At 39.9% G+C, this 13,791-nt stretch overlaps 1 protein-coding gene across 1 annotated transcript; it reads left to right on the top strand.

Moving 5' to 3' along the window:
- The first annotated feature begins 7,316 nt into the window (after positions 1 to 7,316).
- On the top strand, positions 7,317 to 8,233 carry LOC120451875. Its single transcript, XM_039635882.2, has 2 exons — positions 7,317 to 7,878; positions 7,945 to 8,233. The coding sequence occupies exon 1, from the start codon at positions 7,391 to 7,393 to the stop codon at positions 7,676 to 7,678; it is 288 nt and encodes a 95-aa protein (XP_039491816.1). The 5' UTR covers positions 7,317 to 7,390; the 3' UTR covers positions 7,679 to 7,878; positions 7,945 to 8,233.
- Positions 8,234 to 13,791: the final 5,558 nt, after the last annotated feature.

Raw genomic sequence — 13,791 nt, 5'->3', positions numbered from 1 at the left:
CCCAAAGGCACCCGAGGAAAATTGGAAAAAGCACTCACGCTGATTGCGTTACTTAAGTTGACTAGAAGAAAACGGCAGGAAAGTCGGACTGCAAGGACGTCTGATTTATCGTCTACGAACAAAACGTGAGATACTTGCCACTCGGCATTGACAGAATCTACGAAGAAGTACGAGTGTTTGCTGCAAAGACAATCAAAGTTAGCACGTGTCGTAAATACGTTTATATACCAAACAAAAACGAGCATTAGTATGTGCATATTTATGTGGGCCACAGCACTTAAATCGGTTCAGTTTCCAGGCGAATATGTGACACGTTCTGGGCCAAAGTTTAATTGAAAAACATCGTTCAAATGCACGTAGAGCAAGTGATGGTAAAAGTTTGTGTTCCGAAAGGATTCGATTGAGTCCTTATTAAGCAAACATTTACTCTGATCAAAGGAAGTTCTCCCACTGCGAGTATTTAGGTATTACCTTATTTTTATTTAATCGAAACATATATAACATTTAAAGTGGAGCTGTTTCGATACTCTAAATTTTGTTGAGTTAAAATTAACCATGTGAAATACATATTTTTCTTTCTTTCTAACTATAGTGGTTGATACTCATAGTATTTCACAAACTTTGCTTAAAGGCCCTAGGGGTCTTTTTAAAAATAAAAGTACAAATTGTGTGGGAACATTTCAGCATAAATTTGGTTTTATTGATGTTCAAGTCCCTGGGTTACTTCTCCACTCCCAGTGGTGTATATCCTTGTAACCCGCATGAAAACAGATGCCTATTCCCATATCCCATATCGCACCGATTTGTAAAACCCGACACCTTCACGCAAGAAGCATGTCGCTTGTAATCGTGGTTGTTGCCCTTGTTGTAGCTCATCCTGGAAGACAAATAACATTTTCCGCCTTTCAAGATTTCATAACGGTTCAATAAACCCAAATGCCTCTCTGCCACCGAAGGTTTTCCTGGTTTCTCGTTAGCAAATGTCGTGGGTTGCGTGTGTTTTTCGGGTCTTGTTAGTTTAATGGTTTGATTCATGTGGCGTCTGTTCGATGGGAGAATTCGCATTCCGCTCTCGCTGTCAGTGCAAATAAAACTCCTCAAAGTTGGTCATAATGAGGCGCCCAGGTCCCAACACTTCAAGCACAAAAACGCAATTAAACTTGGGCCAAGCGAGGGAACCGAAGTAAACTTTCCAGCAAATTGACAGCTAATTAATTTGCCAATGATCTTTAGGTTATGCCAAGGAGGCAAGACGGACCAGGACACCTGCGAAACAGACTGACTTATTTGCAAATTGGGCACTTAAGTGTCCTGGGAGGATGCGCTTTATGACAGCGACAATTGAAGCTAATTAAGCGGGATTATGCAGCCGGCTCGTTGAAAACGCTCTGCTCGAAAATAAATGAAATTCGTGAGTTGTTTGCCGAGCGTAAATTCCAGCATTAACAGGCTCATTGCTCAGCGAATGGCTGCCGGACACAAGCCAGGAATACGAGTATCATGGATTTTGGCAGCGGAAATAATGGATGGGGAATCGAGAGACTTCTCCGCACAATTTACGAGTCGTCGGGTGTAATAAATTAGCCAAACTTGTTACGCAAACTGAAAATGCCAATAAAAAAGCGTTGCGAAAAACAGAGGCTAATAAATTATTGACCTACACCCACGATTGCCTAACACAACTGGCAGTTTTTTGGCGGCGATTTCAAGGAGGAATTACACTTGTCCAAGAAAAAGAGAAAAAATGCGATTTAAGACGGCAGATAACTTTGTTTTCATCTTATAAAATTTTCCAGATAAATCAATAGGTATTTGGTTTTTAGTCGAAAACATTTTGTATTCTTTAACTGACATGTAGTGTATTCAAAAATGATTTATAAAATACTAAGTCTGGATTAAATTTGGTGCAAAACCCAACTATTAGTCTAATGAAAAACCAAAATCCAATCAGTTTAATTAAGGCCTGGATTACTCTGTAACCATTCAACTATTCAGTGCGCACATTGCATTAGTTTTATTTGCACTGCGCTTAAAAACGCACTGCGCTCGAAGAGCAAATCAATTGAATTGGCGCAATGTTGCCAAGCTACTTTGACTGCAAAATCAGGATAAAAGGTGCAGCAGCAGGAAAAGGAGCAAAGCAGCTGCAGCACAAGGATCTCATTGTTGCGCACAAACTTTAAAAACTTTTCTAGTGCCCATCCGACTTTATTCACTCACTCAGCTCGCCCAAGCCCTCCAGTTGGCTTCGAGTGGCTTTTGGGTGACTTTAATCTACTTCAGTTCAGGCAGACAGACATAATCATTCGGCATATTCAACGGGCTGAAACTTATGGGCCTTGGTTTACATTGAAACTCAAATCAAAGTTGCTCGATGTTCTATTTGCATTTGAAATGCATTTTGCTGGCTCTCATTTGATTTAACAATTTGATTTTCCCCCTTTTGGCCAACACTTAAGTTCCGTTAAGCCATAAAAGTTGGGCAGTCTTTTTGGCTTTTGAAAGGTTTAAATTTGCTAGCCTCTAAGTCGCCAAATTTGTAATATGCTTTTACCTTCTAAGAGCACATTCGCCAGTGTTCTTTTCTGTATATAATCCCCAATTTGTATCAAGCTTTTAGTCTCATCTGCTGACATCTAAGACCCAAATTAAAAATTTATTTTCAATTTATTGAGAAGTAATTAGGATTGCAGTACTGTACTTTTAAAACAAAAGATAAGTTTAAACAAAGCAATAGATGCGTTTAGTTAAACAAAATAACTTGGAACATTAGGATAAAGGACTAAGTAATTTTTCACCAGGCTGACTACAAATATTTGTTTAATAAAGAAAAACAAGAGAGAACGCAATAGTCGAGTTCCCCGACTATCTGATACCCGTTACTCAGCTAGTGGAAGTGCGAAGGAGAGTCTTCAACACTGACAGTTTTCGGGGGTTTGTTGGCGTTAGAGTGGACGTGGGAAAAAGTATTTTGTTAAATAGTTAGAAATTTACAAGACTAATACAAAAATGAAAAAATATCAAAACATTTATCAAAAGTGTGGGCGTGGCAGTTTTGGGCGGTTTGTGGGCGTTAGAGTGGGCGTGGCAACATGAATCGACAAACTTGCGCTGCGTCTATGTCTTTAGAGTCTGTGTGCTTAATCTCAACTTTCTAGCTTTTGTAGTTCCTGAGATCTCGACGTTCATACGGACAGACAGACGGACGGACAGACGGACGGACATGGCCAGATCGACTCGGCTATTGATCCTGATCAAGAATATATATACTTTATATTGTCGGAAACGCTTCCTTCTGCCTGTTACATACTTTTCAACGAATCTAGTATACCCTTTTACTCTACATACGAGTAACGGGTATAATAATCAAGATGGGAAAAGCAAACCTTGCCATTTTCTTTTGCAGCTTAAGTAAGTGCACAGAGTTAAACAAATTGTATTTCGAAATATAAATAAATGAAAGACGCTTTTAAGCAGCTTTTTCGAAATGAAAATAATTCCCTTCGGACATCTGTCGATATTCATTAATCCTTTTGGCCTCAATATCACGCAAGTCACATGACGAGATGATTGTATATGCTGCGTATACGCAATGTTGCCCCAGCAGGGAGTTGTAATTAAGTGCCCTAATGCACAGTGAAATCTAGTTTCAGCGCACATTTGCACACGTCACACACGAATGGGATTTTTATTCAGTTAGGTATTAAAGGGGCCATAAACAATAAGTGAAACTGCAGCTGACAGCACGTAAATATTTATGGAATTTTCACAACAAACAAAATCTAACTAAGGCAAATAAATGCTTGCAGGCACAGCCGTATTATGAACTGCAATCGAATCCCTTACGCATACATACAAAGGGTGATGGGAGAGAATGAAGAGATGTTACAGGACTCAGGGAAAATAAGATTCGCAGAGAGGGCAGGACACGTGCCGCCCCGAGGACAATGTGACCGATATGCAAAAGTTCCGACCACAGCAGCGGCAAGTTTGAACGAAAGGATGTGCTGACATTGTCCAGAGACAGTTACCTATGATATTTTGTGAAATTCCAAAGGAAAACACAGGACCAAACCGAGACAGCCCCAATATGCATTGGCCATTGGGCGATTGGAGATTGGAGATTGGAGATTGGGTGGGCGGTTACCATCTAGACACACAGGCACACTCGTATAAACAGGATTATGTGTCTCGGGGGGTTATGTAAGTAAGCTTCCGTTGTAAATTGATTTTGTAGCAAAGCCGGACACACTGAGGGAAAATGAAAAGGATTTTATCCACTTATTGTTGCCAGGGGTCGTGCCTGGCCACCACCTGAAATGAAAACTACACAAGTTCGTTTGCACAACTGCCCAACTTCGTGAGTACAGCTGTGGTCACAGTCGTATGATTGGGGAATAGGAATGACGTTATTTCACTTGTTTTCTTAATATGTTGTAACTTCACTAAAAATTCGAATAAGAGTCTAAGTTAATTTTTATCCATGCTTAATAACTTAGCCATTATACTTTTAATTTACAAGGAAGCTGATATCTTTATGACTTCAGCTGTTTATATATTACATTACAAATTTGGGTCGAAGAAAGGCGGTCCGAAGGTTGCATGAATGACTGATCACCTGTGTTGAAATATTTTTAATTTTGGCATAGCTCTGATTTGATTGTGTCTGGTCGAGGCGAGTCTTGCTGTTCGTCCTGAGAATGTCCTGTCCATTTTTTTGTACATTCTGCGGGCTGGAGACAATTTCTCGCTTTGTTCAGCTGACATTTGCCGGATGACTGAAGAACGGGTTGACTATCTCTTGTCTGCCCTCTGTCAACGTCTATGCTTTTGATATTGATGTCCTTTGAAGTGTTTTCAATTAGTTTGCATTTCGCTTGTCGTTTCCTTCACTTCTTGGTTTCTTGCAGCGGTCTTCCTTTTATGCCCGGTATTTGACGGTAAAAAGGTTGAATAAAATTGTATGCAAAGAGGTTCGTGTCTTATTAAGTAGTTGGAAAATCAACATAGCAATACAATAGTAAAGAGAGCTATAGTTTTCTACAGAGTTAAACTTATGCATATCATTTTATTATGGAGAGGCCCCACAGTCTCTATTATAGGTTTGTTGGGGGCTTACTACTAGAAGGGACACGGTATCTAATAGTCTGTATGCTTGGTTACTTCCGCTTTTATTTGTGCAGAGGGCAAAAAGGCCCGGGACATATTAATAAAAGACAGACGACCATGGGAATGTCCTGCGACCGTCTGCTAATTGAACGACGAGCGTCGGACTATCCAATCCTTCCAGGACTTGTCAGCTTTGCGCCAAATGAGTTTCAAAGGTAAACGGGGAGTGGAATGCCAGCAACTGGCAACTGGCAACTGGCAACTGCCAACTAGCAACTGCCAACTGCACAAACCGTCTACATGTGCCCCAAATTGGCGCTCAGTCGGATTAGCTGCTTTTTGCTACAATCTGCAACTGCTCTGTTTTTTCACCTTTTTGCTGCATTTTAGGGGCGCTGACAACTGCGAACAGGTGGCTGGCAAACATTTACGTAAAGTGTTCGTGCCATTACTGCCTTTGGGATGGTCATAAATATTTGCGCTGGCTAGTTCAGTGAGCATCTGTGTCGAGCGGATCTTTGACATGGCGCTGCATACATATGTACGTACTATGGCATAAATTGGGAATGAGGGAAGGCTATCCCACAGATAGCTTTTATTCAAATCTATTTCTCGCATTTCCGCTCTCCGCCATCAGCATAATTTACTCGTACTTCCGTTCTGGCTCACTCACAACCCAGCCTTTTATCATAATTTATGCGTTGATACGGCAAATGCATAAAATTAAATTCAATTCACATAGACACACTCGCCCATCCTTTTTGAGTTTTCCGAATGCATTCAATTTTGATTTAATGTAATTCCCAACGCGGCCAATCCCCTTCCAATGCAGTGACTATTTTTAGCTTAGAGCAAATGATGGCAGAAATTTGCATAAATGGCATTTATTACTGGCTGCCTATCGATATGAATGCTTCGGTGAGATCGGGTTATGCAAATCGAACTCAGACGTGCCTGATTGGATAATTGTCGGTAATCAACGGCAAAGCGCTTTTCTAAGCTGTACGAATGTTTTACTAATGTGTCGACAAATTGATAAAAATATGCCAGCTTCAATAAAAGCGTTTCAACTTTTAATTTGGAAATGGAAATATTGGTTTTCAATTCGGCTATTTCTGCTATGAGCTTGAATCAAACGCCAATAATGAGGAGCACATGGTCCTTCTAGACGAAAACATTTATATATTTTAATTAAAAAGCTTAAGCGTATAGAGTGGGTTGCCTTTCCAATTAAAAATTGCTACAATAAGTGAATATCCATGTGGGCCTAGAATGCACTGGCTGTGAAATTTCTAAATTTGCAATGCCTCTATTAAAGAATACATATTTCAAATCCATACAAGGCAAAAAATTATTTAATTAAGAAGCACAAAAGCCCGGGCGATTTCATCTCTAGCTCAATTCTACCTCCTTGGCTCGTTTCATTGATTTCGTTCAGGCAATAAAAATGTATTACCAGCATACCCAATCCGGCTCATTCCACCTAGACTGAACCGTAAAAAGCTTCAGCAGTGAAAAATGAAGACGGGGAGCCAGGATGAAAACTGATGATTTTATCACAGCCAGCAGTTTTTCAGCTTGAACTGTGGCAATGGCCTTTTATTCAATTTGCGCGCTTCATTCAAATTGTTCGCCGAGGGAAGTAGAGAAAGAAGTGCAAAAGTTTTGGTCGCCTTTTGAACCTTTTGGCACTCGCCACCGTTGTATTATTGAGTCTGTAAATCGCCAGGCTTGTAGCCAGTTAAGCCGAACTATAGCCTGCTGCTTTAATTTCAATTTCACTGAAGGCAGTGAAATAAACGAAAACCGAAAAAGCTAAGTCGGAGCGCCACGGGGCGCATAAAATGCGGCGTTAATTTGACAGGCAACGTCTGGGTGCAGAGGCATGTGTGGAAAAATAGCGAAAGTGTGGGGCGTCAAGGGGTTAAGAGTTGTCGCCGTTGGCCAAAAAAAAGAAAAGCCTGCGATTCAATTCGCTGAAATTGGAAAACGGCAGGGAGATATTATAGCTTCGAGTCACTAGGAAAGATAATTAAAAGCTCATTTGCGGTACATTTGAATATACCTAACAAGGTATATATACCAGAGTTAAGTTAAAAACGTATACAGCTCACTTAAACTTTATACGCACAGCTTGTTAAAATAGTACCTTTCTTAAATTAACAGTTTGCTTTTCTATTTTGGGAATAATTGTTTCAGAATTTTAGATATTATATTTGGAGTTTTGACAAGTAACTGTATTTAGAGAGAGCTCAAAATTTACATTTCCCCCTAGTCGAACATGCCTCTCATTTACTTTGATCGCACGATTAACTCGCCGGAGGAGCTCATCCTGGCGGGATTGAAGGACTCCAGCACAGGTACCTCCCTGCGCGATCTGTCCACCTTTGTGACGCGCAAGACGGGATTTCCGGGCGAAGTCTGCTTTAAGGTTATCACAGAGGCCCTCGAGGAAGCCATGGCCTGCAAGACCATTCGCCAAGTGGGTGGACTCTTCTACGAGATACCGCCAAAACCACCAAAACCACCAAAAGCGCCTCGTACGACAGCCAGACGTCGGAAATGCTAAACAGCGCAACCAAAGACGGGGAATGACTGTTGCCATAATTAATTCATAATGCCGAGAGTATCCGCTCTAGTGGCCGAGAAGAGCAGAGCAAACACTTTATTAAAATTAAAATTTATCTAAATTGCGACAGCAAGCTATTCTATCCGCCTTCGTCTGACAATGACGAAAGGGTTGATGTGAATGCCAGCCCTACCCGCAAAGTAAAGTGTCTGCACCCAGTCCACATAATTTTCCCCTTTTCCATTCTTTTTACATTTGTTCCAAAGGTGCACTCCTTGTTGCTGCAACGTCTTGTGTCTGCCAAACGTCAGTCTTGGCGGTGTGGAGCGTTGAAATTGAAAGCTCCGCTCGCTTTATCTTTTGGCCAGGTGGGGCGAAGATGGAATAGAATGGGGGGCCTGGGCCCGGCCCTTTGCATTCTCAATGTGTCACTTTGATTTATTATTTTCGACAGCCCTCCCCACGGAACTCCGCTCACAGGACTTGTGAGTCTAAGCAGCAACAAAAAATTTTATTTTTTAAAAATCATTAAAATTTATAATTTCCCCTTCAAAATTTCTTGTTCATGCTGTGTACATTTTTATTTACTATTTGGATTCGTATTCAAACATAAACAAAACAATAAGCAAAAAAAAAAACATACGATTTTTTTTTAAATAAAATCGCACGTTTTTTTAATGATTTTTATAAGTTGCAAAAGGTTTCCAAATTTAAAACATCAACATATGAAGCATATTTTTTTCTCAGTGAATCCAGTTTCTGGGAAGAACGCAACCAGAGCGCAGTTTTTCATTTCCCTCTGCATTTTTTACGCGCCCCTGCCACTTTGCGTTTTTATCTCATTTATTTATTTTACAATTAGACAAAGTGAAGTGCACTTCCACACGGGCAGCAGCTGCACATGGGCTGGTGGTTGGGATAGGGATGGAGATCGGGACTGGAATTGGGGGTGCAATTGCAATTGCAATTCCAGCTGCAGTGGCAATGGCAATGGCAACTGTTCTGCCATGTCCACGTCCATGTCCATGTCGGGTGTGTACTTGGTGGTATGGCAGCACGCCAAGGAATCTGGAGCTCAATCGAGAAAAAAAGCGAGTATAGGCGTCCTTGTGGCTGCCTTAAATCAAAAGCTTATGGGCAAGCTGCTTAAAATTAACATTAAGGCTTAAGTATGCCGTGGACCCACTGCGCACAGATACGAGGCACGAGATACGAGATACTTCACAGAACAGATACTTTCTCGCCAAGGTTGAGCTAGCAGGAGGCTGGCAATAATCATAAAAGTAGCCCGCACACAAGTCTCTCGCAAAAACTTTTCACATCGACGAAACAAATGGCAAATGGCCTGGTAGAAGAAACACTTAAGGGCCAGGTAAGTGAAAACTCAAATAAAAATGGCAGGGCAGTCCAAAAAAAGGAGCAAACTTTTACAATGCGAAGGAACTCGAGGTCGGGCTGTTTTTGGGCATTGGAAAACTTCAAGCTTTCTCAGATTCAGTGAAGCAACGGTTTCCAGATTTTAAAGGTAATTTCCGCACAGTAAATCGACTAATCAGCTGACAAAAGAATTAAAAAAAGTTTTTAAAATGATTTATTACTAAGAACAATCCGAACTAATAGTAATTCATTAATGGAATAAAAAGAATGGGGTAAAATGTAAAAAAATTGAGTGCCTATAAGAATAATAATGATTAAAATTTTAATAACAAAATTGAAAAAATAGAATTTTTTAGGCATTACAGGCATACATTGGTTTTTTGGAGTAATACATGCTAAGTGACTAACTCGACGGATCTTGTGAACTGCTAAACGCTTTTTTAGCTACCGCATACACGTTTTATTTTGATCGAAAAATAAGAAGGATTTCTGCAATATAATGGGGGCATTTGCAGCCGTTTGTTGTGGGCCTTTGAAGCATTAACGTTGCGCCTTAGGCTATGCAAGGATTTATTTTTGCGACATCAGCTCTTTGAAGTCAGCATAAATTTTGATTGCAAATGGCTGGCAGCTTGACATTTATAGCCATCCGTTTGGTCGATTTGCTGGACCACAGTTTGTCGAACTCCGATTATGAAACTCTGTACGTCTAATTGCAATTTCGGCTTCATCTGGTTTGTCTCGACTTAAAGGCACCGGGAAAAATCCCAAAGAGCAACGGAAAAGAGCTAAAAACTATGGCAAACTGGAAGTTTTCATTGCATTAGCCTTTCGGAGCAAAGTTGAAATGTCAACGCAAAGTCACACAGATACACATACTCTGACACACACATTCATCGAGCAATATGCGAATTGTGCACTTTTCCGACTACCGTGATTGTGTTGTCATTTTTTTGGACATCACAGCGATATTTCGGCCTAAAATAACAGAAAATATTTTTACAAAATCGCGGTTTTTATTTAACGTGGAAAACAAGGGGAGCCTTGAAAATGCGACTTTGTAGAATAAATTCGCCGTCTGAAGTATATCAAATAGGAGAAAAAGGATCTACACTTTCAAATTAACATTTTATTTGGTATTTAAAAATACACCTTTAATATCCAATACAAGAAAAATAAGTTTAGCAAATTCAAACGATACTTTGACCCACTCTCATTTTCGTATTCTTTTTAAACTTTGTTTTTGCCGACTTAATGGGCTTTTTTGCCAACCTGCGTTCAGCACTGTCGACCTGCATTTCAGCGGACAGCAGGAGTCGAACAATTTTTGAAATGCGACCCAATTTTCCTCGTATCGCAACACGGCAGAGTTCAACACATTTCCGTACCTAGAGAAAGGATGAGTAGGGGAGGGGGAAGGGAAGGGGAGGGAAGAAGGATGCTTGGCTAGCTGACATTTTGTCGAGCTGTGCATTTTGGCCATGTGCATGTCAGGGCTGGGCTTCCAACGTAGCCACGCCCACCTCGTCGTCCGCCCACTTTTCACGGCCCAGTTGAGCCATCCGTCAGTTCGATTTATGTCACACATCCTGGCAAACGCACGTGTATATTTGCGTTTGCTAATTAACAAACGCTTGGTCTCATTGCCGGCCAGTGGCGGTTTTTTGTGGTCCAAACTGACTAATTACACCGCGACGTAATGAAGTGACACGCATAGTCCACTTTATCAGCAGCGGTAAAATGCTCTATTTAAACAGTTTACATTAGGTACTTTTCATATAAAAAATTGTTTAGTAAAGTGTGTAAAGTTTAAAAATTATTACATTTAATAATGCCGCAGCTCAATGATTTCATGGCTGTAGAAGGTTATTCTTTGTGAGCCCGCAGGTTATTGCCGCTTTGTAGTAATGCGAGCTGATTTAAATTTCAAAATTTATTACAAGCCTTTGAGCGGCAGTAGTTGAATAACACAATGAAGGGAGTTTAATTATTTTAAAATTATATCATCGTTTTAGCCGTGGAAAGGCAGTTTTCTGCCGGAAGCTCGCAGCAAAAATCATACAAGTTAAAGCGTTTAAATTCACATCAATATAAATTATGCACTTTTAGTGCAATAACTACTGGTTGTAAATTACCGGGCTGTCGTTTCCCTCTCCTGATATCAAGCTGGATAAGTGTAAAACTAAATTACACTCTATTATTGCATTATTGCATTTATTATACAAATTAATTATTGCTCATTAGGTAAGGTAGGTATTTATATATTGTTTTCTAAGATGATTTTTTAAAAATGTGATAATCTATTAAGTCATCTACGTAGAAGTCACTAAATTTTGTTTATGCTTTTTCCTAACTTTTAATCTTATTTCGTTTATAACAGTTTTTTTGAGTGTGATGTTGGTGAGTCCTTATCAGCACTAATTCATTTAATTAATATATATTTGCTCTAATTAATCAGTTTGCTGTTGAATTTGTGAAATCGAAATTCAGTACTAATTCGCGTGTTTAGATACTAAAGCAGTAACCTATTAATCTATGTGGATTATGAGTCGAACTCAAATTAGGCAATTCTACTTGGCTTAAAATCAAAGTGAGATATGTTCCAATATTGTTTAAAATTTTATTTTAAAATCTTATCTCGCGCCTAATTAGTTTGTATTTCAGAAGACCTGCCAACAAACTTGACAAAAACCTCAACAAGCAATTATCAAATAAAGCAAAGCACAGCAGGACACACAATTCCGAACAAAAACGAAAACAGGAAATCGAAAAAACAAAAGCAGCTTCGAGTCAAACACAAAATGAAAGGACATTAAACATGAACGAGCATTGTGGCACAAAGTAAATGCAGGATTAAAACGGCTCATTCTGTCCCCTGTCGTGTGTGGATGTATATTTATGTGCTCGTGTGGGTTTCCATGACCACTCCCCAACCAAGGAGCCACCGAACCACCCACCGAGGATCCAGTCTCAATGCCGCCACTTAAGCAGCGCTACGTGAGCCAAGAGACACACACGCAAATAACTGCGGGGGTAGCTTTTAATTATCTCGTTATTTTTTAATTTCCACCATTTCACTGATTTCATTTTGAGCACTTCGAGCGCGACGGGCGGTCGCCTTGCCGGCCGGAAAAATAAGAAACTCTGGAGAAAGTCACTCCGTAATCCCGACGCCATTCGAACCTGCTGTATATGCAGAACGGAGGATCTTGGGACGCAACTAATTCGCAGCTCGGTTAATTCTGTCCAGGCTGTTGTCTTGGCGTCGCACTGCGAGAATTACGTACATTTTTCGAGATAAAGAAATTTATCAGACATCCAAATGAAACCAATTAAAGTGTTACTTGTGAGAAACAGTAATATATATATATGAATGTATGACTAAAATAATTTCTAAATATTCTGTAGTAGATTTTAAGTTTTGTTTTGCTTTTCAATTGTTAAGCATGTTGCATTAGTAAAATATTGTTTAAATTCAGATTCATAGCTAACAATTTCTGATGGTCTTAGTCTAAAGCGTGCTATCTTTTAAAATACCATCTTCTGTATAAAAAATTCGCAACTGATTTTTATAGTATTTACTATTCCAACAGTGAAACCAACGTCTTTATATTTGTCTCTGTACAACAATAATTTGTTTACGCTCTAATGACCCGGCCACTTGGAATGGCTCTTAAAGCCCCACAAAGACGACGGTTGAGTGTAAAGTGAGCTGAAAAACAATTAAGTCAGCTCAGAAGCCCACCCACAGAAGCCCAGTCCCACAATCTACCGACCTGTCGACCCACCAGCCCTGCACATTAACATCAAATTAGTTCGTGGATTAACACGTTTTTCACATGCCGGTGGCGAAAAGGAGGGAGCAACGGGAACTTCAGGAACCCAAGCTCCATTACGCATACGACACGATGCCGGGCGGGGAAGCCTTTAGTTCTTTAGTTTGTCCCCGTGTGCAGCGAGCCGTGTGAAAAGGCTTACTACACTAATTATACTCATGGCTAGCCTTTATTTTCGGGGACATGGCTAAAAATACTTTAAAGTTTATTATTAACAAGTGAGAGTATATTAAATGCTGATAGCCTCTATTAAGCAGGACTTTCGACTGAACAGATTCACAAGCATAACAAGCTACACAACTTTACTACTTACAATAGCATTTCTTAACTTTAAATGAATTAAGAAGTACTAAAGCAAGTTTTTATATTTAAGAAACATAAGCAATAGTAATACTTATTAATAAGCGGTTTTCATCAAATTGTTTGTTGAAGGAAAACCGCCAGATCCATCATTGCTATTATTTCCATCACCACTGTAGGTATATATTTAAATAAAGTTTTTTGTTCGACCTGGCAAACTTTGCAGCTACAAAATAGGCTTCATTGCTCTTTTGTCATGCCCGGCAGAAGCTGGCAACATATATAGTCGAATATCTTGGAGCTAAAATCAGTGGCACAATGAGCATATTGTGTGGCTAAAAAATTTAATGCTTACGTGCCTGAAATATCTACCGAGGCACAAAGGATGCGATTGCAATGTATGAAAGGGATACTCGTATGTGAGGCGCATCGACTCTGCGGGCAGAGTTCATAAATAAAGCGTCCGAAAATCTCGACTTTTGGCTTGGTTTAAAATAAAAGTTTCTTGCCGTCGCCGGAAAAGAGTGGAGAAATTGCTTTCGAAAATGCAGCACTATAAAGAAAATCGCTTACTGATTTACTCGCTCTGCTGTTCAGTGG

Source organism: Drosophila santomea, chromosome 3R (genome assembly GCF_016746245.2).
Source record: "Drosophila santomea strain STO CAGO 1482 chromosome 3R, Prin_Dsan_1.1, whole genome shotgun sequence".
Classification (NCBI taxonomy): Eukaryota; Metazoa; Arthropoda; class Insecta; order Diptera; family Drosophilidae; genus Drosophila; species Drosophila santomea.
This window is presented reverse-complemented; position numbering and strand designations above follow the sequence as displayed.

Excerpts from the sequence above, each read along its gene's own strand:
- LOC120451875 (XM_039635882.2), top strand. The coding sequence starts at position 7,391 with ATGCCTCTCATTTACTTTGATCGCACGATTAACTCGCCGGAGGAGCTC.